This window comes from Nicotiana tabacum, chromosome 4, assembly GCF_000715075.1.
Source record: "Nicotiana tabacum cultivar K326 chromosome 4, ASM71507v2, whole genome shotgun sequence".
NCBI lineage: Eukaryota > Viridiplantae > Streptophyta > Magnoliopsida > Solanales > Solanaceae > Nicotiana > Nicotiana tabacum.
The window spans coordinates 22,925,042-22,947,541 of NC_134083.1; the positions used below are offsets into that span (position 1 = coordinate 22,925,042).

The window sequence follows — 22,500 nt, forward strand, 5'->3', positions numbered from 1 at the left end:
TCAAAGTGAACTCTGTAGAGATGCGTCAACTGTCTCTGATTTGATGTTTATTTTATTAATATAGTAAATGAAGTATACCTTCCTTCCATCCATTCTACATCCTGAAGATTAATTTGTATAAAGGTTAATGGCTTATGCAGATCAATCTATTCCATTATTGATATCAAATCATTTTTTGAAAGGACAATCACTTAAGAATATTAGTCATCTCGCTTTGCTTCCATCTAAACCATGTATTGTAGGACCGGCCACCACCAAGTCTTCGGGCAAAAGAAAAGAGTGGTCTAGATATTACTGAGTGTAGCAGAGTATGCAGTACCGACCTACAACAAGACATGGCTATGTAATAACAAGGTAGTCCTGCTTTGAGCAACAACAAGTGTGGAAGGGCACTGATCTTATGTCATTTTTTTACACTCACTGTAAAAGAAGAGCCATATTATACTCATGTTGGTTTATTTTGGATTTCAGTACCAAACTGTATAATTACTGTCACCACAACTGAAAAAAAATAATATGTTGGGCCTGTGCATAGCACGGACATCATCCTTCTAGTACTTAATTTATTGTAAAAATAGAAATATATTAACTAGAAGTGTTAGTTACCTTTGGGACGATATTCAAAGTTTGATTGCCATTTGAAATATAATTTAGAAATCTTCGCTTTTCACCTTTGTGTTGGAGTTCGAAAACTCCCTGTATGCCAAGATGAAGTTTCAAACTTTTATGTGAAAAAATCAAAATTATCATTTGGAATTTTGATTGTCAAAGGATCTCATATAAACATATCTATAAAATGAGGAGTAGCAATAAAAATTATTAATTATAAAATTGCATGCGAGTTAAAAAATATCAACTCATTAACTTAGTTTTGTTCTATCGAATATTAACTTAAAATCATGTGCAAAAACCAAGTGAGTAATCACGTCACAAATTCGCTCATTCGAGACATCAAAGAGTATGTTAAGCCATTCATATTATACCTACAAGGCTACAACCAAGGGCGGATTCACAGCCCAAAGTATGGTACACGTGAACCATGTTCGCAACTTGGCTTGCTTCACTAAAACCGTGCTTCAGAGTAATATTTTCTTGATCCTTTACTTTTTTTTAATTCTTCTACCTTTTCCATAATTCTCTAGGGAAATCTTATTAATCCCATTCGCATTGTGTTTCATTTCTTAGTTGCTCATGTATGACTTGTGACACTAGATCTGAGGTTAGTTGTATTAAATTTTACGTTTTTACTTCACTATTTATAAGTCAATCTTCTGATCTTTCCGTCAAACTAGATATTTTATGTATATATATTTTTAGGGTTGATCTAATATTATCTACTGGCTCCATGCTCCAAAAAGGTTAAATAATACATTTGGTTGAATGTTGAGTTATTTACGTAAAGGAATATAGATTGATACCCACTTAATACTTTTTTTAATCCTTTTTTAGTAGTGGTGCACCCATAGTTCCATTTCCGCCAAACCTAATAGTTTTAAATCTCGAGCCTATAAGCTTCAAATCATGATTCGCTTCTGCCTACAACTTTGTTTAATAATATGGTGAGACAAAACTAAACAAGACGTATATTTCATTCTCACCTAATTGAAATTTATTTCTCTTGGTATGTCCCTTGCTCTACTTATTTAATTTCAGTAGAAAATGAAATTTTAACGTAGTCTCCCTGGCTGAATACATAGTGACTTTTATCAATTGGGACCCACCCAACTTAAGAAAATGGCCAATTGGCAATGGTAGAAAACCAAACACGAAAGTGACGAAAAAGCTTCCACTCTTGCAGTCCGCTCTCTCTCACGCTCTTCTTTCTATTTTAATAAATAAAAAAAAAGCAAACGATTCTTTTCCCCAATCCCTAACCATCTTTTTTTTTTTTTAAAAATAATCCATTAATGATAATTATAAAAAAAAAACTAGATAAACATAAAATATTATTTCCTCGAGGAAAGAATTGAATTCCCTCGCTTGCTTGTATTTAATTAATGGAGTAATTAATTAGTCGCTTACTATGTCTATATGGGTTAGGCTAACAAATTCCAAATGAATAAAACGGAACGGCTATATTAAAAGGGTAATTTGAAATACAAAATTCCTTGCTTTACGCACTCTCTCTCTCTCTTCTTCTCATTCCATATATGTGACTTGCTTTGTTTCTTTTCTATATATAAATAAAAGTCTTATTAGGGGAATTGTTGGATTGAAAGAAGGGAGGATGGCGAATATAGGGATAATGGATAGTGCATATTTTGTTGGGAGGAATGAATTGTTGTCTTGGATCAATGCCAGGCTTCACCTTAATCTCACTCGCATTGAAGAGGTACGTACGGTACCCCCCATTTCTCATTATCTTTCTTGTTTTGCATTATCAAATGTGTTTTGAGTGATTTTCCAGTTTTTTTGGGTATGCACTTTTTTGTTAATCTGTTCTAGGTTGTAATATTATTTGGATTTTCTTTAGAATTCTGGGTAATGAAATAATAATGTCTCACGTTCACCTCTTGAGAAATTGTGCTTTTCCTCAAACTTTCCTTCAGTTTTGGAATTATCCCTCAATTGTGCATGAGAGTTGGGTGATACGATCCAAATAGAGCGAATTGGATATTTGATATTCATATAGCGACTCAGCTGGTTAAATTGAGGCATAGTTGTTGATGCATTTTGGGGAAATTAGATTTAAATATGGTCATATGAGAAAAGTGTCCAATCAAATTGAAATGGTCAAGGAAATAGATTAAATTGTTAATTGGTGTTCACATTCTCCTTTCAAATTGATGGTACTAGATAAGCACAAATGCCTATATGATTTATTTGTGAAGTGGGGCTGAGCTAGTATTACAGTAGCTTTAAAAGTTCTAGATTGAATTTTTTAATGAGTGGAAAAGATTAGCCAACATTTTAGCAACTTTCGTATGTCCAGTTACTTAACTTGTAAGCATTACAGGGGATACGGTATAGTTAGCACAATTGATAATTACCTTTAAGAATGTTGATGATTCTGTTTCTCCTCTAATGCTTTAATTACATATTTGAATTACAAAATTATTATGCTAGGCTGCATCTGGGGCTGTGCAGTGTCAAATGATGGACATGACCTATCCTGGAGCTGTTCCAATGCATAAGGTGATTACTGCCATGCGATGTTCTGGTGGTCCTATTTTGAACATGTTTGATTTGTTGTGGCATCTCTGATGGAGCATATTTTGTTACAGGTCAACTTTGATGCAAAGACTGAATATGACATGATCCAGAATTACAAAGTGTTGCAAGATGTTTTCAACAAGCTCAAAATTGACAAGGTAACTTCTTACAAATCACATTTCAAGTTTTATGTGGACTTCTTTAGTGAAACAGTTTTGATCCCTTCTTTCCATGTACAAACCTCTCGGAGCAGAGGGGGATTGTTCTTTTGAATTTTATCATTGTCGTAGTGCAGTTTAATCTTTCAACATAATTTTCTCACCTAGCTTTCACTTTTCTGTATTTAGCACTTTGGATCGTGCTGACGCTTTTCTTATCTCTGAATTACAAATAAATAAAATAGATCCAAGGGTAATAAAGAAACTTTTGAGGACATGATTCCTTTTATATTTTCCCTTCTGTATTACCTGCACAGCTTCCTTTTTAATGAAGTATTCAGCAGTCAAGAGAAAGCCTTCATAAAACAAAATAACCTGCTGTTGAGACCTGAGTGGAACTACATGGTTTTCTTTTTGGTCATATTTATAGTTGGTTTCCAATTTGCTTGCAGCATATTGAAGTTAACAGGCTTGTTAAGGGCCGTCCTTTGGATAACTTGGAGTTTCTGCAGTGGCTGAAACGTTACTGCGAGTCTGTAAATGGTGGCATTATGAATGAGTATGTGCTTCTTCTCAAATACTCAAGTGTTTTGTTGCTTCTAGAAGTTAGATGCCAAATTCTCCTTTAATTATCTCTCCTTTCTTGTACGTTTGCAGGAATTATAATGCTCTGGAACGCAGAAGCAAGGGTGGGAAGGAACGAAATGTGAAGGGTTCTCAGAGATATGCAAAGTCACTGCAAACAAACAACTGTCATAACCCTGGATTAGGGGAAGGCATTACTAAGATTACAGGTTAGCGACAGTGATATTTTCCTTATTATATGCAGGGTAAGGCTGCGTACTATAGATCCTTGTGGTACGGCCCTTCCCCGGACCCTGCGCATAGCGGGAGCTTTGTGCACCGGACTGCCCTTTTTTTATTCTCTGTAGTGATGCTTTTCTTAAACTATGTTTTTTTTTCTAGGAATAAAACAAGGAAGGTCAAGTCCAGTAATGGGTGGGGTTAATTCTTCAGCAGAGATTCAAGCTTTGTCAAAGGAGGTAAGTCTTATACTTGTGTGAAGTTGGATGGTGTAAAACCTATTGCTTATGGTTCAGCAGATTGATTGAGTGAATGAATAATTGCCTGTTCCAACGTCCAGGCATTATTAAGCTTGATTGAAGCCAGCTTAAATTCAATCACAGTACATGCTTCTGGATGGTCAAAGATACTCCTATTTAAAAGGATCTTGCAGAACTGTTCTGAACTACATCCGAAGCTAAGGATATGGTTTGCTTAAGTATTAGGGGATCATGTCTGCTGCTGTTGGTTTTACTTTTTTTCTTTCTTTCTTTTTGACATTAGGTTCGGTGTTTGTCAAAAGTCTGTTATGTTTGGTTTAGAGATTATATGACAGTGTAAGGATATGTCAAGATTTAAAGAATTCCCAGTTTAATAGAATCTCTAATTTGTCCTAAAAGATAAGTAATTGAGTAGTGGAAAGAAACAACCCGAAATGGAGTGGAATGGATATTGCTGATTCTCAACCAATCCCAACTATACCAGGATTGTGGTATTGTCACGACCCAATTTCCCCTCCGTATGACGTCGTGACGGCACCTAGTCTCTACGACTAGGTAAGCCTAACATTTGCGGAATAATGAAATGAAAACATAAATTTAACAACTAACTGTAGCAGTAACAACATAACTGGGTACCATGTCGCCTGGCATGTATAATAACCAACTATTCAAAATACACATAAATCCCAAAACCCAAAACATCGTGAATTACAAACTACAGAAGGAAAGTCTAGTGTCTCTATACATCAGAGTCTAACAAAGGAAAAATACAGAAGATAATGGACATGGGAAAGAGTAGAAGGGGACTCCGAGGTCTGCGGACGCGACAGATATAACTTGAAGTCTCCAAAGCTGTCCCGGCTCACTAATAGCATGGCTGATAAGGAGCACCTGGATCTGCACACGAAAAACATGTGCAGAGAGTAGCATGAGTACACCATAATCGGTACCCAGTAAGTGTCAAGCCTAACCTCGGTCGGGTAGTGACGAGGTCAGGTCAGGGCCCTATTGGTATATATATATATATAATAAAAACAAGGTAGAATGAAATACCCCAGTAAAATAAAGACTGAAATTTAACAGGAATGAAATCATAGAAGACAACAACTCAGTACACAGAGATAACAACAGGGGATCTCCCGAGATACCGTCTCGTAGTCCCAAACGTAAATGTGTAGTACAGGGGGATCTCCCGGAATACCTTTCCGTAGTTCCAAAGTAAATATGCAGTACATGGGGATCTCCCGGAATACCGTTCCGGAGTCCCAAAGTAAATATGCAGTACATGGGGATCTCCCGGAATACCGTTCCGTAGTCCCAAAGTAAATATGCAGTACAGAGGATCTCCCGGAATACCGTTCTGTAGTCCCAAAAGTAAATATGCAGCTCAAACAATAGAATTAACAGCTACAACACGAAATCCTACAGTTTAGACAAAGTACAAGTCAAGGAAAAGCAGGAATTTCACTAAACATGTTGCACGGAGTTCAGATAAGCAATTAAGGCAAGTAGATATGCTATTCTAAGCTAACAGGATACTACACATGCTGATGTAACTCAAATAAGAAGGAAACATGTTATTACTTAGCAGAAATCGGGTTTTTACAACAATTAGCCCGTGTACGTACTCGTCACCTCACGTACACGGCGCTCACATATTAAAGCAGTACCAAATCCTAAGGGGATTTCCCCCACACAAAGTTAGGCAAGCCACTTACCTCGAACCAAGCTCAATCAATCGGTCACAATGCCTTTCCCACGAATATCCGGCTCCGAATGGCCCAAATCTAGCCAAAAGTAATTACATATCATAAATACAACCATAATAGACTTATTTAACTAATGAAATCAGTACTTTAACAAAAATTACGAAATTCGCCCTAAAAAGTCGACCCGGGCTCACGTCTCGGAATCAGGCAAAAATTACAAAATCTGAAAGCCCATTCACTCACGAGTCCAACCATACCAAATTTATCAAAATCCGACCTCAAATGGCCACTCAAAACCCCAAATCAAATTCTTCAAATCTCTAGCCTCCAACTCCCAATTTCCACCTTAAATACACACTAATTAGGTGGGAAAATAAATGGGGAAGCAAGATTATTGATCAAAAATAAGCACAAGGGACTTACCTCAAGAAGCCCCTCAAAATGCTCCCAAGAAATTGCCAAACCCGAGTTCAAAATGTTGAAAATGAGCAAAAATCGCGAACCTTTGTATTTAAGTGTTCTGTCCAGAAATCTCGCACCTGCGTACTCTCTGTCGCATCTGCGACGCCGCACCTGCGACGCCGCACCTGCGGAAATGCCATCGCAGGTGCGGATTCCACTTAGAATCCCAGGTTCCGCTCCTGCGGCTATGCGACAGCATCTGCGACTATCGCAAGTGCGGAAATGCATCGCACCTGCGGTTCCTGCCCAGCTCCTTCTTGGCCGCATCTGCGTCTCCTCCTTCGCACATGCGATCCCGCACCTGCGGTCTCCCCTCTGCAGGTGCGAAAACACCAGAAATCAGAAAATCTTCAGCAACTAGCCTAAATCCAAATTCAATCCGTTAAGCATCCGAAACACACCCGAGGCCCCCGGGACCTCAACCAAACATACCAACAAGTCCTAAAACACCATACAAACTTAGTCGCGCCCTCAAATCACATCAAACAACCCTAAAAACACGAATCACCCTCCGATTCAAACTTAATGAACTTGAAACTTTAAACTTCTACAACCGATGTCGAAACCTATCAAATCACGTCCGATTGACCCCAAATTTTGTACACAAGTCGTATTCAACATTACGGACCTACTCCAACTTCCGGAATCGGAATCCGACCCCAGTATCAAAAAGTCGACTACCGGTCAAAATCTTCAAAAATTCGACTTTCGCCAGTTCAAGCCTAAATGAGCTACAGACCTCCAAAACACAATCCGGACACGCCCCTAAGTCCAAAATCACCCAACGGAGCTAACAGAACCGACGAAACTCCATTCTGGAGTCGTCTTCACACAGTTCCGACTACGGTCAAAATCCTAATACTTAAGCTTCCTTTTTAGGGACTAAGTGTCCCAAAACACTCCGAAACCAAAAAACAAAACCTCCCGACAAGTCACATAAGCATAAAAAGATACGGGGGGAAACAGTAAATAGGGAATCGGGGCTATTACTCTCAAAACGACCGGCCGGGTCGTCACAGGTATAGTTGTTATTACTGTTTTTTTTTTCTCTTTCTGTGATAAGTATATACTCCTGTGATTATATTATATAACTCTCAATTGCTACTTTTCCTGCTGTCAACTCACTGTTTTAGTTGCCTGGTGGTACTTCGACTGCTTGCTACTCATATTTTAACCATCCAGGTTACAGATCTCAAGCTCTCTGTTGACCACTTGGAAAAAGAAAGAGATTTTTATTTCGCAAAGTTACGAGATATTGAGATACTCTGTCAGACTCCAGAATTAGATAATGTCCCGGTAAGCTCTTCTCTCCCACATCTCTACCAAAAGAATGCTCATGATGTAGCTACCCAGCTACCCTTCTTGTTGATTCATCTATACTTGTGCATGTTTTACGAGTCATCTAATCAATGTGCTGGGGCTTATGACATTTCACAGATGGCTGCCGCAGTAAAAAAGATATTATATGCTGCTGATGCAAGAGAATCAGCATTGGCAGAAGCTCAAGAATTTCTAAGTGAATCTGTGGATGGAAGTGAAGGCTGAACTGGAAGTGGAAGATAAGTAAGAATTGCTTGCAGTAGTTTCTTAAATGTAGTGGGTTGCCATCGTTTGGTGAAAAGTTGCCAGTCTTCTGCTTTATACGTCCATGTTTTTTTTTGGGTGCCATATGAACAATCTGTCTCCAGTGTTTAGTTGATGGAGATATCTCCAGTGAAGCGAAATTTGTATTTGGATGTCTAGTGATCATAATTAGTCAACTTTAATTGAAAGATACATATCTTCCACAAAATAAATACAGTCAGCGATTTGGAAATGGGAGAGGAAGAAAAGGAAAAAAGAAAGAAAGAGAAGTACAAGATCTTTTTCCTTTGTTTGATTAATTTCAAAAGGAACAGAAAAAGAAGCTGGAGAACGGGGCAAATCCAAATTTACTTCTATTTTCCCTCGTCTTTTCCCCTCCGATTTTCTCCTCCCTTTCTTTTGTTAGTTTTCAAATTTCAAGAGCAGGGGGTTTTCTTAACTTTTCCCTTTTTGGGGGAGGTCTAGGGAGATGAAGGGAAATAAAAGCTCGATCGAGCTTTAAAAGGGGAAGTCTAGCAGATGAAAAAAATTGATGAAAATCGAACCTTAATTTTTCTGGACAAGCTAAGAGCTTTAATACTGAACTGCAATGACCTTTACGGTGACATATTTCTTTTTCTTTCATTTTTTTAAATATTATATTGTGTAAGTTATTAGAGATATTATAACGATCTAAAAATAAGATAATCTTATCATTTTGCATCTTTATAGTATTTTATTTCATTAATTTCCCCATAGACCTCTCTATCTAAAGAAATACATAAATACACTAGACAATGATTACCACAGTGCCCTTTCCTAGAACTAGAATATACATCCATAATAATACAGTAGGTAGTTGTAAATTCATACATTGTCAGTTTGTCACTTATATATGTAGAGAAAGAATTTATGCAGTTGAATTACTTGTGTTGCAGTAGAGATAGATTACACCAATCTTCTGACCGTTAGCCAAAACTATATAAGTTTTGCTAGTTGAACTGTGATGTCTTCAGCAAGAAAAAAACTTGCCAATGTAAAGAAGTTGGAAATGGGCATAAAGCAGAAAACAAGATGCACTCATTGTCATTACGCTGATGCCTGATGCCTGATGCTTGTTATCATGTGATTCCACATGAAATTCTGACAGTCCCATAGGAATTAGGATAAAAAATATTCCAAAGATAAAAGTGGACATATTAGCACAATGACAACATTAATTGAAGAAGACTTCACCTTACCATTATGCTCCAATAAAAAAGCTAGGCCTCGTGAGGTGCGGCATTCTTCATGAGCCCGCACAAATATATCATCCTCCATGGCCATGCGCCCATGCCAGTTACGGAACAAGTTTGAAAGGTGAACCTAATGATTTAAAAGAAGCAAATGAGTGGACCAGTAAAATTACTAATGAGGTTAAAAGGATTTGATCGAGAATGCAGTCAAAAAAACAACGAATATCTTTGAAGAGTATGGTAAACTTCGCATCTAACAAAATAGAAAAACACAAATGTGAATCCGCTTCACTTCTTCTGCATATAACAAAATTAAGAATGCAGTCTACATATATTCCTACTTGATTCATGTAGGTACTTGAAAGAATGAACGCAGGTTGCTCTCAGAATTTATAAATCCAAAACTTCTGGCCTATAAGTGCTGTGTACCTTTAGTTTTTCAAAACACAATTATAAGGCCCTTTTTCTCTCTTTTTTTCTTTTTGCATAATGGTATAAGTAATATTTACATCACTAATTGGTATTATGAGTAGCCATCTATTGATTTGGTAAAAACTTATCATACATAAAAAGCAGTTCGAATTTCTCTTATATACTAATTCTTCAATTTTTATAAAAGCATTCGAAGCCACCACAATACCACATATTCATTTTATTTAACACCGCTCTTTCTGATTAGCGAGATGTGAAAAGTACAACCATTTTAAGCTGGGAACTAGACTCGGAGATGCTGACGGCTAAATGAAGCGCACGGGTAAACAACACGATAAACAGTGAAATCTACTGGATTAAATTCTTTTCATACATTTGATCAAAATACTCGTTAGTGTTGAAATATCCTCGTACTTTTTTTACAAAACTGGGAGGAGAATGGCATGAAGGAGCGGGAGGTGGGAAACAAGAGATAGCTGGATGTATTCAAACGAGGAAGTACGTATCAGACTGTTTGATTACTATCGCGATTTTCATTTTCCTTTCACTTATTCATAGAAACAGCAGCAGTCCGTTCATCCTAATGTGTACGAAGGATATGAGTTTCACTCTATATGCAAAATTGAATGTACACTTTCTGATAGAGAGATAGCTTCTTTAGGATCACATTAGTTGTACGGGTAATAAGACTCCTTCCTTGAATCAGTGGCGTGCATCTCATATTTTCACGGCTGATACGCTTTCCGAGACATTGATGATATTTACAGCTGCACATACACAGAGATGCATATAACATCCATACCCGAAGCAAACTCCATCCAGATTATAACCAACCACTTTTTTTAAGCATAACTGACCACTCACTGATACAGAAGTTAAATCAGTAGATAATTCATCTTGAAACCTACCATAAATCTTCAGTGGTCTGCAGATAACTGCAAAAAGAATAGGAGTGATGAAATCCTAGCTGGTTGCTTTACTCCTTCCAGAAACAAGGTTCAAGGCATTGTAGGTGTCATCAGTGAGATCAGATGTTCTGCAGAAGCATCCCGAGGTGCTTTTGCAGTGGTGCCCTTTACCTAGCAGAGGATCCAGAAAAAAAGAAGACAATAATAAGAATGCTTCAATGAATAGTAGTTATGACCGAAAATAAGGATAGTGACCTATAAGGGGGATGAAAGTTGTCCCAAGTGTAAACTAAGTCCTCTGTGGAATGAATAAAAGCAGGAGCTATCCACAATCTGCTCATGAATTTTGGAGAGAATAATTCCAGATGCAGGGCTTAAGAGGGTGTTTTCCAAAGTCCACGAGCACACAGGCATGTAATGCATCATTTAAAGGATCATGCAAGTGTATCTTATGTTCCTCTTACATATCTCCATTATCTGCAGTTTGTAACCACAACCTATTTTGTGAAGTTTCTTGAGATAAAATCATTATGGGGCAAGCTGCAACGACTAGATTTCCACTCTAAGAACATAACATTAGAAAATAGGGAAAATATAGCTTCGCTAGAGTAACTGAACTGGAATATAATCTAGTAGCTTTGTTATCAGTTCTAATAGCTGCGATTATTATTTCTCTTGGGCACTTATTTGCCTTCGCATTTCATTACTATCAATACCACATATCTCTTACATAGATCTTTTTGTTTCTCCTTTCTTCTTTCTCCCTGCTAAAGTTAAATGCTAAAACTATTTATCAGGTACTTAATTTGAGTTGTTTTCTCACAAGGCTTTTGTGTTCAGACTTTGGACACATAAAAGATGCGGCTGGATGTATTGATAAACAACTAAAAACTGAATGCTGATTTCTTTGTAAACAGAGAATTTTAACAGGATATTTCGGATTCAGATCTGATTGATAATTAGTACACTTTAATGGATAATATAAACATTTTCAATTAACTGCAGAACGTAACTAAAGATGTAATGGAATATATAGGACAACGAATATGTACCTGCATCATTAGAGTTTTGATGACTTCCTTTGCAGCATTGTTTTTCTCTGTTTCGGTTCTAGCTTGTTCAGTTTTCTCTTGAAGTTGCCTTGATTTCTTCTCAAGCTCAGCCTCTAAGAAAACAGATCTCTGGGTGAGAATCTCTACCTGCATGGGTTATATCTCAGGTCCAATAGAGCACGCACAGATCAACTTATACTACAGATTTCTTTGTTTGAAAGGAGAAGTAACACTGCATACGATGTAGTTAGTTTAAGCTGGCTGCTGTTTCTAATCAGTTGGTCGTTGGACTATTTCAAGAAAACCCTTTGCAAGACAAATACCAGAATCTAGTGCAATAGGTAGAGCTATGCTATAATAGAAACCACAGCAACACAATCTTTCTCAGCGGAATGTAGGATATTGTGCATGAAAAACTATTTTGGACCAATCAGGACTACTAAAACAAAGTTTTTTCTTGAGATAATATTGTTTTCATCTGTTATCCTGTTGTTCCAACTATTGTAAAATTGTTTCCACAAATAGAAGGCTCGTCCAAAAAAGACGTCACTTTGAAGTCACTTATCCAAAAAGCTATTTACGCATCTATTTGACATTCTCTTAGGAGTTAATGATATATACCTGCAGTTTGATTATAAAAATACAAGAAGAGTTGGATTAGTAGTTAATTGGTATAGAACTCTAGAGACTCAGTATTTTGACAATTCAAAGGTAATTTCAATCAAATCAGAATAAAGGATTAAGTCGCTGATCCAATTAGTGACTTCTATCTAACGTGACTCCTTTTCAAAATCTCTTTTGGAACACTTTGAGAACAGCTCAAATTATGGAATTATGGGTGAAAACAGTATTAGCTCAAGAAAAATTTCTAAAACAAAAGATGATTTAACAATAAGACGGGATAGCAGAGCAGTAAACTGGAAAGTGTACAGAAAGAATGTTAACAGAAGGCCAGGTCTCTTAAATAGTAGACGCAATATGGAAGAGACAAGAAAAGTTGATGCAGGATAAATGTTCTAAAAATCTCCAGTCTTTATGGTTATACTAACAATACAATAAGTCTGATGAAGGGAATGACAAAGTAACATCTTCATGAAATGAAACCAAGAAGAATTCTGAAATTGAAAAATCTACACGTAATTACAACCAAACTTTTGAATGAATACATAATTAGTCAACAAGTAACAGCAACCTTGTGAAACCGAACCAGGATATCCTAGGTGCGAATAACTAACTGTCAACCACATGCAGCCTGACCCCAATATATACTTCTTTTGTTCTTTTTTCCTTCATTGTACTAGTGAGTGATGCTTCCACTAATTTCCATAACAAGTGTCAAAGCCATACCATATGCTTCCTAATGTTATTAGTAATTCTAACACATAGAAGAAACAAAAATAAGTGATAAGTAATTCTTGTTAAATGGACCTTGGGCCTAACTCAACACCAAAAGGTAGCTCATGAGGTGAGGATTGCCCAAGCCATATTAAGGAGACCACCCATCCCTTAAAGCACCGATGTGGGACTCTTCACACCCCTCACGCCCAGGGCTGGACATCTGGAGCGTGGACAATTTAATATGGGGGCCCAATATCGGGAAACGAGAATTGAGATAGGTCCTGCTCTGGTACCATGTTAAATGGACCTTGAGTCTAACTCAACACTAAAAGCTAGCTTATGAGGTGAGAATTGCCCAAGCCATATTAAGGAGACCACCCATCCCTTAAAGCACCAATGTGGTACTCTTCAATTCTGATATTCTAATATTTTTCTACTTCAATGATTCTTTTAGGCATGACAGAATGCAGCAATAAAGAGGCTTGATAAAAAGAATCTTGACCATTTTTACCTGCTCCTTCAATATTGAAATTTCTTTTTTCAGACTTTCACTTGTTTGCTTTGAATCATCAAGATCCACTTCGTGATATGCTTGTGCAGCAATAGCAGATCTCAGTGACACAGAATAAGATGAACTTGATTCCAAAGAAGCAGGAGAGCCAGCTTGAGAATGACTTGTTGATCCAACAAAAGAAACAGACAATTTCTCAGGGCAATCAGAAAAAGACATCAATGGGCTTGATGTTTGAGATAATTCACACTGAGTATTGCCATTGGAAACTGGAGAGACATGGTCAGAGTTTGAATCTTGCTTCTGGTTCTTTTTAGGATGTTGATTGTCAGACTGCTTGAATGAATTGAATGAGGACAGCCTAGACAGAAGGCCTTTTTGTTTGGAAGGCAAGGTCTCTTTCACCTTCTCTCCGGTATTCTTCTGTAAGCTTCCATTGGTGGCCTTCGGTGGTAGACACGTCAATCCAGTCTCCAAGCCCTTGTTCAATTTAGCAAAACAATCTTCACACACACGATAAGGTTTGTTCATTTTTGGAGCCAAAGAAGCTTTTACAGATCTTTTACTGGTGCACACTTTGCAAAAGACAAGCCCACAGTTGTAGCAGTTATGACGTTTTCGTCTGAGATTAAATGGACTCTGGCATCCAGCACAAATGGAATTATTAGCAACAGACACTTCTCTGTGTAGACAAATGGCAGCAGTAAAATTATTTCCACAGACCACATGCTTTATTTGTTTTGCTTTCAGCGCTTCAACCAGTGTAGGAGTGTTCCTATCACGATTGTCCCCATGTCCTAGCTGACCATTTCCTCCTTTTCCCCACGTGTAAAGCTGAGAGTTTGAGCTCAAGGCCACAACATGGAAAGAGCCACAAGCTATTTCTTCGATGAAACAATTTGTAATTTTTCCTTGAACACGAGAAGGGAACTTTCCATTGCTTCCAGGAATTCCTAGTTGCCCATAATCAGCTTTCCCCATTGTATATACTTGTCCTGATGTTGTCAGAGCAACTGTAATGCTATGGCCACAGACTACTCTACAGAAGTTAATGTCATCTAACTGTAAAATGTTGCATGGAGCGAGTCTAGAAGCATTATCTCCATGTCCAAGTTGTCCATCATCGCCATTTCCCCAGGTGAAAAGCTTCCGAGGTGGGGAGTTACTAGAACCAGAATCCTCAAAAGAGAGCTCTACCACGGCTGCAGTGTGCCAGTGCCCACAGGACACTGTAGCTGTTCTTCGTCCTTGTAGAGTTTCAACTTCCCTAGGAATGCTAGTGCTACTACGATCCCCATGACCTAGAGCACCAAAAGTTCCATCACCAAAAGTAAAAAGTTGGCCAACTGATGTTATAGCAGCCGAATGCCAAGGACCACAAGAGACATATGAGACATGCTTACCAACCAAAGGACCCTTTACTTTTTTGGGGGTCCAGTGACTGATTCCAGTATCATGCCCAAGGAGGCCAAAGTTAAAGGTACCCTCACCCCATGTATAGAGATCTCCACTGATTGTTGTGGCACAAGTATGATAATCTCCGCATGCTGCTGATGTAACATTCAACCCACAGAGAGTGTCAATAAGTTTTGGGCTAGAAACATCAGATTCTACTCCATGCCCTAGTCTGCCACCTGACCCCTCTCCCCAACTAAGGATCTCTCCTTGCTTTGTGATTAGTACAGCATGTGTGCTTCCACAAGCAATATATTGAGCATCAAGTAGTAAAGCTGATTCCAAGATCTTAGGCAAAGGTGAATCCCTTCTTACAGCTTCAAAGTTTCCACGTCCACATATCCCACCACCAAGCAGGCCATCACCAATTCCTTCTCCCCATATTAAAATGTCACAAAGGGTATCAATATTTGCGGAAGAAGATCCCTGGCTAGATGAACTAATGGCACTAGAGAAACTAAATCGGATAGTATCCGCAGAGCTCCGCCCATTTTCATCATCTAAGGTTCCGTATGATCTTGAGTCGAGGGAACAAGCGGCAAACTCTCTTTGGGAAGAACATTGTGCGGCTGCATTATAGAGTAAAAAGTCAGAGAATGCTCTTTCTAATCTCTTTTTTGGGGGACTCTGAGATGGAACTGAAACCAATTGATTTTTCTTTGGATCCTGTCACGAGAACAGGAAAAGAGTCAAGATCATAAATCAATCAACTTAACAAGAAAAGCACAGTAAGTACCTCATAGGGTGTACTGCTGCTTCCACTACTACTTGACAAAGCGGAGTGAGAACTTCGTTGTGTCACAGTAGTTGAACCTTCAGAAGATGTGGCATCATGTCTTATATCGCTTGTCCACTTTTGACAGTTAACCCAAGATATCAAAGCCCTGAGAGCAACAAACCAGACTTCTGCCTCTTCCTTATCTTTGCAGATCTGCCGAAGAATTCAGTTTTTTGTTGCTATCATCTAAAATTATAAAATTCTTCTGGAAATCTTCATTTTTGTACTAATAATAATGGAGTCTATTAAAATCACGGTATTCCGGGTCCGCCTATTTTCTTAACTCTGAGATTACTAGTCCATATACTTGGAAAATACATAACACATGCTTTAATGATGATCTTTGTGGAAACCTATGTTGCTCGGACTGTTCAAATCCCTGTTGCACCCGTGTTGATTCGACATAGGTATAGGTGTGGATGTGAGATCCACACCGGATTTTGTCACCTTGAGTGCTTTGACTACATCTAGGACCAAGAAGTGTAGATTGATTGGATTGCTAATTTATATGTATAGTTATATAAAGTATGTTTACACTTAGCTATTACATGAGATATCTTTTGAATAAAATATTAGGTGTTTATAAAGAATTAAAAGTTTATTAGTTTTGGTTCAATAACTTTAATTAATCGAAATATATATTTATATATGTCGTATATACATGTATTGACCTTATCCTAGCATCCGCATCCGCAGTCGGATTCATACCCCCAAATATTAAAATTAAATTGATGAAGAATCTGACCTCTAGATCGGCACCCGTATTGGGTACCCGCACGAGTCCGAGCAACATAGGTGGAAACCATATCTAAACAGTAATGAGCATTAACTTTGTTCCGGGACGGAGGTTTATATTGTCCTGCTTCATTAACCCATTTAGTCTATGGAATTGAAAGAATGGCAATTCTCACTCCATATGAAGGGTACAAGCATCTGCATCTCTATAATATCAGTGAAGTACGATATGCAAGTACAAAGTTATCCACTTTCTTAAATATTGTATATCAACCAATAAAATGAGCAGCTAGTAAAATCTACAACATATTATTCCAAGCAAGCATAGGACTCAAAGTTCATATATCATGAAAATACAGATGAACTGCAGACTGAGCCACAGGTGTTCATTGTCTATGTCCGAGGCAAAGTTATAGCAAATATAGCCACTTCATGGAAGAATGAAGACTGGCTAATTGTGGACCAACATAGGAAATGTCTCCTATATGCAATTATGCATAATAATACAATTTCCAATTTTCTTCCATTTCCTCATACTACTTGCATAGGTTATTTCACAGATTTACTAAAACAAAAAGGCAACTAAGGTATGAAATAAAAATGCATAGCTGGGAATTTTTAACCTCAAAAGATAACAACATTTTAAAAAAAATACTTGTATACATGTGAAATGCATCCAAAAAGCTATCTATTAATCAATCAATTAACTATGGCTCAATATTCAGGCCCATTTCATCCCAGTACTAACTAATCTTTCTTAAGGAAAAAAATTAGGGGTTTTCTAGATCTCAACTTACTAGTACAAGGTAATTACTAATTATTTTATATCTCAACTGGTTGGTGACAATTTGCTACTCAAAAAGCAATTTGTGAGTGAAGGAATGCAATTTATGCAAGTGCTTAAACTTGGAAGGGAGTGTGACATGCTGTTAAAGACTGTAAATGTTACTTACCAAATCCAAGGAACTTTTGCCATATAGAAGTGAAAATGACTGATATTCCTTCTCAGGTCTAGGAAACCGCTGAAAAATTGCCTACAATTCATTTGAGATAGAAAATGCAATCAATTGCAAATGCTGGTTAGTATGGAATTTGATATGCATGATCTTGATAGCATAAGGCTTACAGTTCGTTGACCGGGAATAATCCTTGAAACCTGACTCAATTGAAGCTGTTTCTCCTCCTTGTCAACATACCATATCAGTCTTGTCTCATCCTGAAATTTAGCCATGAGAAGCAGTTGATGGATGATACTTCAGAGGATACCCCTTCTTTGAAGCAGAGAAATAGGACCCTTATATGTAAAAGTGTGTATGTGTGTGCACGTGGGGGGGGGGGGGGGAAGCAGAAGCATTAGTAAAGAAAGAAGAATAGAGCTGATCTTGGATGCTATAAACATCTTTCTTATCAAGTTCCAACTCATTAACTTCGACTCACTCATCTGTAGGCACGAGAAAGAACATCACAACAGAGGTCAAGTACTTACACCGAGCAACCATGTAACTTGAACAATAGAAACATCAAAATGAAAGTGTAGAGCTTTACCTAACCTATGCTTTAAGGCTTGAAAATCCAACCACATCTATTTAAACATCAGTTTAAGATAAGCTGATGATATTATCTAGTTGTACAGTTGCTAGGCTTCTCCACAAGTCAGAAACCACTTTATGTCAACCATATTTACCCCTAACCTCCCCCCCCCCCAACCCAAGCATGAACATAGCATTTCCTTTTTGTTGGTATGTCATTTTCACATAAGGAAATCCCAGTTTGTAATACTTTCATGGCCAGACAAAGAGATGAAAAAGGAATTTTAAGAAAGTTTTTCAATTAGCCGCTTACTGGTCTACCTTTTTCTTACCATACCTCTCCTACCACTTTTCAAGTTCTCACCCTTCTCTCAGCTCCCTACTGGTTCTCCTTTCTCCCTATTCTTAGCTTACCTTCCCTTCCAATCCCGGTGCTATTTTGTTCCACTTGTTCCTTCTAAGCACGTTTCAAAATATTTTTGAGCTTCTCAAACTTGTTTCGTTTTTTCCCCCTTTCCAAGTATATACATGTATAAAAGATGTTTCTAATTTTGTCCCTTACGAAGACAAAAAAAAACACAATTCTTCAGATAGCCAAGTGATCCCTAAAGTTTTAGTTTTTGATCATTAATTTATCAGCTATTCTCACCCGATATTTTCTTTTTGTGCATTCTTGAATGCAAGAGACCTTTCCAGCAAGTTAAATTAAGGTAATTCAGAACTTGATGTTTTGTCGAAGCAATCTGAACATTATGATAGCACAGTTTTGAGTGCTTGCCGAGACTTTGACGAATCAGTTATTTCTAAACTATACTTGCCTGATATATGGCATTTAGATTTGTTAAATGAAGATTCGAAAGATAAATGGATGTTCACAGAGAGTATGCTCATGAGGAGAAGCAAACTAGAGAAAAAGAACAAAAAATTTGTGAAATAATGCACAAAATAATGCAAAACCCATACAGTAGAAAGACGAAAAGGGCAGAACTTTGGCTTTCCTCTGCGTCCATACTTCAGTAGATATGTTCCTCTCTTTAAGGCTGTAATGGCCTGCAAGTTGCAGAAACAAGGATCTGTAGGTTGAAGATAACAAACAGCTCATTATAGAAATTTTACCTTATCAGCAACAAATACACCCCCTCATTCCTCAAATTAATAATATTGATTTGTATGGTTTTTAAGAGAATTATAAAATTTACAACTCTTTAACAAGGGAAACTTAAAGGACCAAATCTTAGTTTATGGAATTCTGAAATAGAACAGGGAAAGAAGTCTATTTAACAGAGAGAACAAGGTTGGAGTACAAATTTATAAGCTCCTTTTATCTGATATTCCACACCGAGAAAATATGTGCTAAAATGAGGCACTCAAATTGATCTTTTCATCAGGGGCACCAGATTGTGGCAATTCAGTAAGAGAATAATAATATTATGCAGAACCTACTTTCTACATTTTTTTTGATAATGTCTGAGCTCAGGTTCGAACTGGGGACCTCTAGTGTGTGAGACTAGCGTGATAAACAACTACACCAGAAGCTACTTTCTACATTTAACATTTTGAAGTTTAAATTTCAAAGAACTTTTGCGGTCCACATATTTAGGCTACTCTTTACTCTACATCTGTACTAGTTTCTTTCCCAGATAACAAAAGCCTAACAAATTGCATTTGCTCAAGTTAACTGTGGCCAAATGTTGGACGAAACGCAAGCACACATACTGAATAATAACTAGGTATTAGAATTTTGGAATATTTCCATTAAAAAATGGCAATAGAAAGAACTAAAAATCTTCATGCTATGACTGCTAACACTGTAATGACACTGATAATGGACAAACGAGCTCAACTATGCTGTAGGCCTTTTTTTCCTTTAAAATATGAATTAATGGACTTCAATATGGATATGTTCTGCATTCCCTATCACATGCCCTTGCCGTGCACAACTATACTGCCATGTCAATCGTCCGTTGACCTTCCCATGTCCGTTGACCTTCCCATGTCAACTGCTTGTCCCAAAAGGCCGACTTTTGTATATGGAACTGAACTTCAACCAACTGATCTAACTTGTGACTGCAATGCCAGCTTTTCTATCCTTCTTAAAGGAGAATAACTTTTCTAGATTTCTACAAAATATAATCACTTTACATGTTCTCCCGAAAGGGTTTTTAAAAAAAAAAAAGCAAGCACCAATTAACAACAGGCAGTACATTAAATAGGCGTCTGTGGTGCAGCACCCAGGAAAAGAACTAAGCATCCTTTATGTTATTTCAAGTTTGACTTCTAGTTTAAAAATTTATGGTTAATAATCATAATGGATGTATTGGTTTAATGCTGGTATTTAAAGCCATTGGTTAATATATTAATTTGCAAGGGAAAAAAAGACAGACTGACAACTAACGCATGTAAGATACTCAACCTTCTCTCTTTTGGCATCCTTCTTCTTGATAAACAAACATTATGTAGAGGTCTGAAAAACAAAAACATAGGCGTTGATGTAATTATTGTCATGGTTCTATTATTGCCTGATTAGGTGAAACAATAGGATTCGCTCACTTCGATTACCTGAATTTGTATTTCTTTTTTCCTTTATTGACTAAATGGTACAAACATTTCTAGTTTGATTTCGGAATAAGAAGCTAGCTTTCCTACACTGGTGGTGAGAGTTTGCCCTTCTTCAAAATCCGCTCTGTTCTTAAGCAGAAAAGAATAGAAAAGTTTAGCAATATACATCACCTGTTCCACATTCCTCTCTCCAAGACTGTTCCTCTGTAAGTTGTTCATTAAGCTGTTATATGAACTTTTGCTCTTTGATCATGATAATACCAAACATCTTGTAGACGGCAAAAGAGTCCCCATGGTTCCTCCATAGGAAGACTTCACAAAATTTTCCTTCAAGAGAGTAAGGATATCAATATCATACAGAGTATTTCGAAAGAGCCAATAAACATGAGTAAGCGTAAAATAAGGAAAATGATTAATTGAAGAACCTCGACACGAACTATTAAGTAATGGCACTTTTCCCACAAAATAGAGACAGAAAAATTTGCAGTTGATGACATGCAGGCTTCTCTTATCGTTGTACTGGATAACCAAAAAATAATTTAAGATTACTTTCCACTAGTAGTATCATCTTTTCAAACAAATTAGCCGCATAAAGTATAATTATACGAAACATCAAAGCATGTAGAATACACGTAAAATCTCAGCAAAACTTCTTTGGATATCCGGAACTACTGGTCATGACAACATCCACATTCTATTTAATACTCAAACAACCATAACTCCCTAAATAGTCACGAATACATATCAATATCACGTAAGTATATTAAAAAAAAAAAAAAAAGGTTCCTATATTTTCCTAGCTCCTAGTTCAAAATTCAACAGACAAACAACATCAGAACCAACAAGGAGCTAGGGTTTAGGTCAATGCAAACCAATTTATACACGCTTGACCGATGCAGGCGACAGAGAACACCGCTAAACAGTACATGCAATTCAAGGAAAATGAAAACGAAACTCATATTTTGTGCTTAAAGAAGATCAATACAGGTAAAGGAGCACTCACTGTTGCCGAATTCTGGAAGAAGCCGATGTCAATTTAGGCGCCGCATTCAATGAACCGAAAATACTGACGTATTTTTGAAGCTTAAATTCTCGATTTGATTACAAAAGCGAAGCGCTCGTTGATTTATTTTTTTTCTATAAGGAATTTGATAAAATCATCGGATCGAAACGTCTGGAAATGAATTGAGAATTTCCCAGAGGTTTGTGCGGAAATTAGTGTGTGACTTTCTGTTTTGCCTCTCTCCTTTTTCTCTCTGAGCAGTACGTATGTATTATATGTGTGCTTTATATATACGTAAGGCTATAGCTCTTCTTATTCTTTTTTTCTTGGATTAATTTATAGTTATTCAATCGTGAATTCGACTTTGTTGATGCCACGTAGTCAACGAAATCTGAATCTGTTGCAACTTTTCCGCGGCAAGGAAGTGGGGTACTACTGTTGGTTGCAGGGGCCTTTTCTGTTTCTCCCAGACTTGTCTCCAATCAACTAACTTCCCGCCAGTTTTTTCCCAGCTGGGTTTTGTTATAATACCCCTTCTTTTTTGTTGTATTATAGGAGTAGTAGCTATAAGCTACTGAGTTCAGCTGCAGTCCTACGAAGTTCAATTTATTTTGCTGCCAATTTGAAATTTCTAAATTTATTCTCCATTACATATATGATAAAATAAAATATACTAGAGCTTTTGGTAGAATCCATTTCTTTTAGAGCTTTTTTGGATGGTTGTTACCTATTGTTTCATAATATATCCTATCGTATTGTATTTTATTGTATTGTATTGTAATGCATCGTTTGATAAATATAATGTTTGGATAAATTATATCGTTTACCGTTATTTCATCATATCACGCACCAATAA

General features: G+C 37.2%; 2 protein-coding genes across 13 annotated transcripts; one reads left to right on the top strand and one right to left on the bottom strand.

Moving 5' to 3' along the window:
* Window positions 1-1,937: 1,937 nt before the first annotated feature.
* LOC107782651 (microtubule-associated protein RP/EB family member 1B) lies at window positions 1,938-8,279 on the top strand. 4 transcript variants are annotated; one of them, XM_016603545.2, is made up of 9 exons: window positions 1,938-2,086; window positions 2,191-2,332; window positions 3,067-3,135; window positions 3,225-3,311; window positions 3,764-3,870; window positions 3,969-4,105; window positions 4,278-4,354; window positions 7,729-7,842; window positions 7,984-8,279. In XM_016603545.2, the coding sequence occupies exons 2-9, from the start codon at window positions 2,228-2,230 to the stop codon at window positions 8,089-8,091; spliced, it is 804 nt and encodes a 267-aa protein (XP_016459031.1). In that variant the 5' UTR covers window positions 1,938-2,086; window positions 2,191-2,227; the 3' UTR covers window positions 8,092-8,279. The 4 variants fall into 4 exon arrangements, with proteins under 4 accessions (XP_016459031.1, XP_016459032.1, XP_075107642.1 ...); XM_075251541.1 differs by lacking the exon at window positions 1,938-2,086 and having other exon boundaries at window positions 2,100-2,332; window positions 7,736-7,842; XM_075251542.1 differs by lacking the exon at window positions 1,938-2,086 and having other exon boundaries at window positions 2,102-2,332.
* LOC107782649 (PH, RCC1 and FYVE domains-containing protein 1-like) lies at window positions 5,156-22,028 on the bottom strand. 9 transcript variants are annotated; one of them, XR_001647282.2, is made up of 11 exons: window positions 21,645-22,019; window positions 20,813-20,968; window positions 19,046-19,132; window positions 17,680-17,769; window positions 17,507-17,587; window positions 15,777-15,971; window positions 13,586-15,706; window positions 11,737-11,883; window positions 10,685-10,855; window positions 9,351-9,474; window positions 5,156-5,272 (listed from the first exon to the last, which is right to left on the bottom strand). XR_001647282.2 is itself a non-coding variant. In XM_075251540.1 (9 exons), the coding sequence occupies exons 2-8, from the start codon at window positions 20,858-20,860 to the stop codon at window positions 11,745-11,747; spliced, it is 2,727 nt and encodes a 908-aa protein (XP_075107641.1). In that variant the 5' UTR covers window positions 20,861-20,968; window positions 21,645-22,026; the 3' UTR covers window positions 10,114-10,855; window positions 11,737-11,744. The 9 variants fall into 9 exon arrangements, 2 of the variants coding, with proteins under 2 accessions (XP_075107641.1, XP_016459029.1); XR_012708563.1 differs by lacking the exon at window positions 5,156-5,272 and adding an exon at window positions 8,434-9,252; XR_012708564.1 differs by lacking the exons at window positions 5,156-5,272; window positions 9,351-9,474 and adding exons at window positions 10,114-10,543; window positions 10,940-11,161 and having other exon boundaries at window positions 21,645-22,023.
* Between the last annotated feature and the right edge of the window lie 472 nt (window positions 22,029-22,500).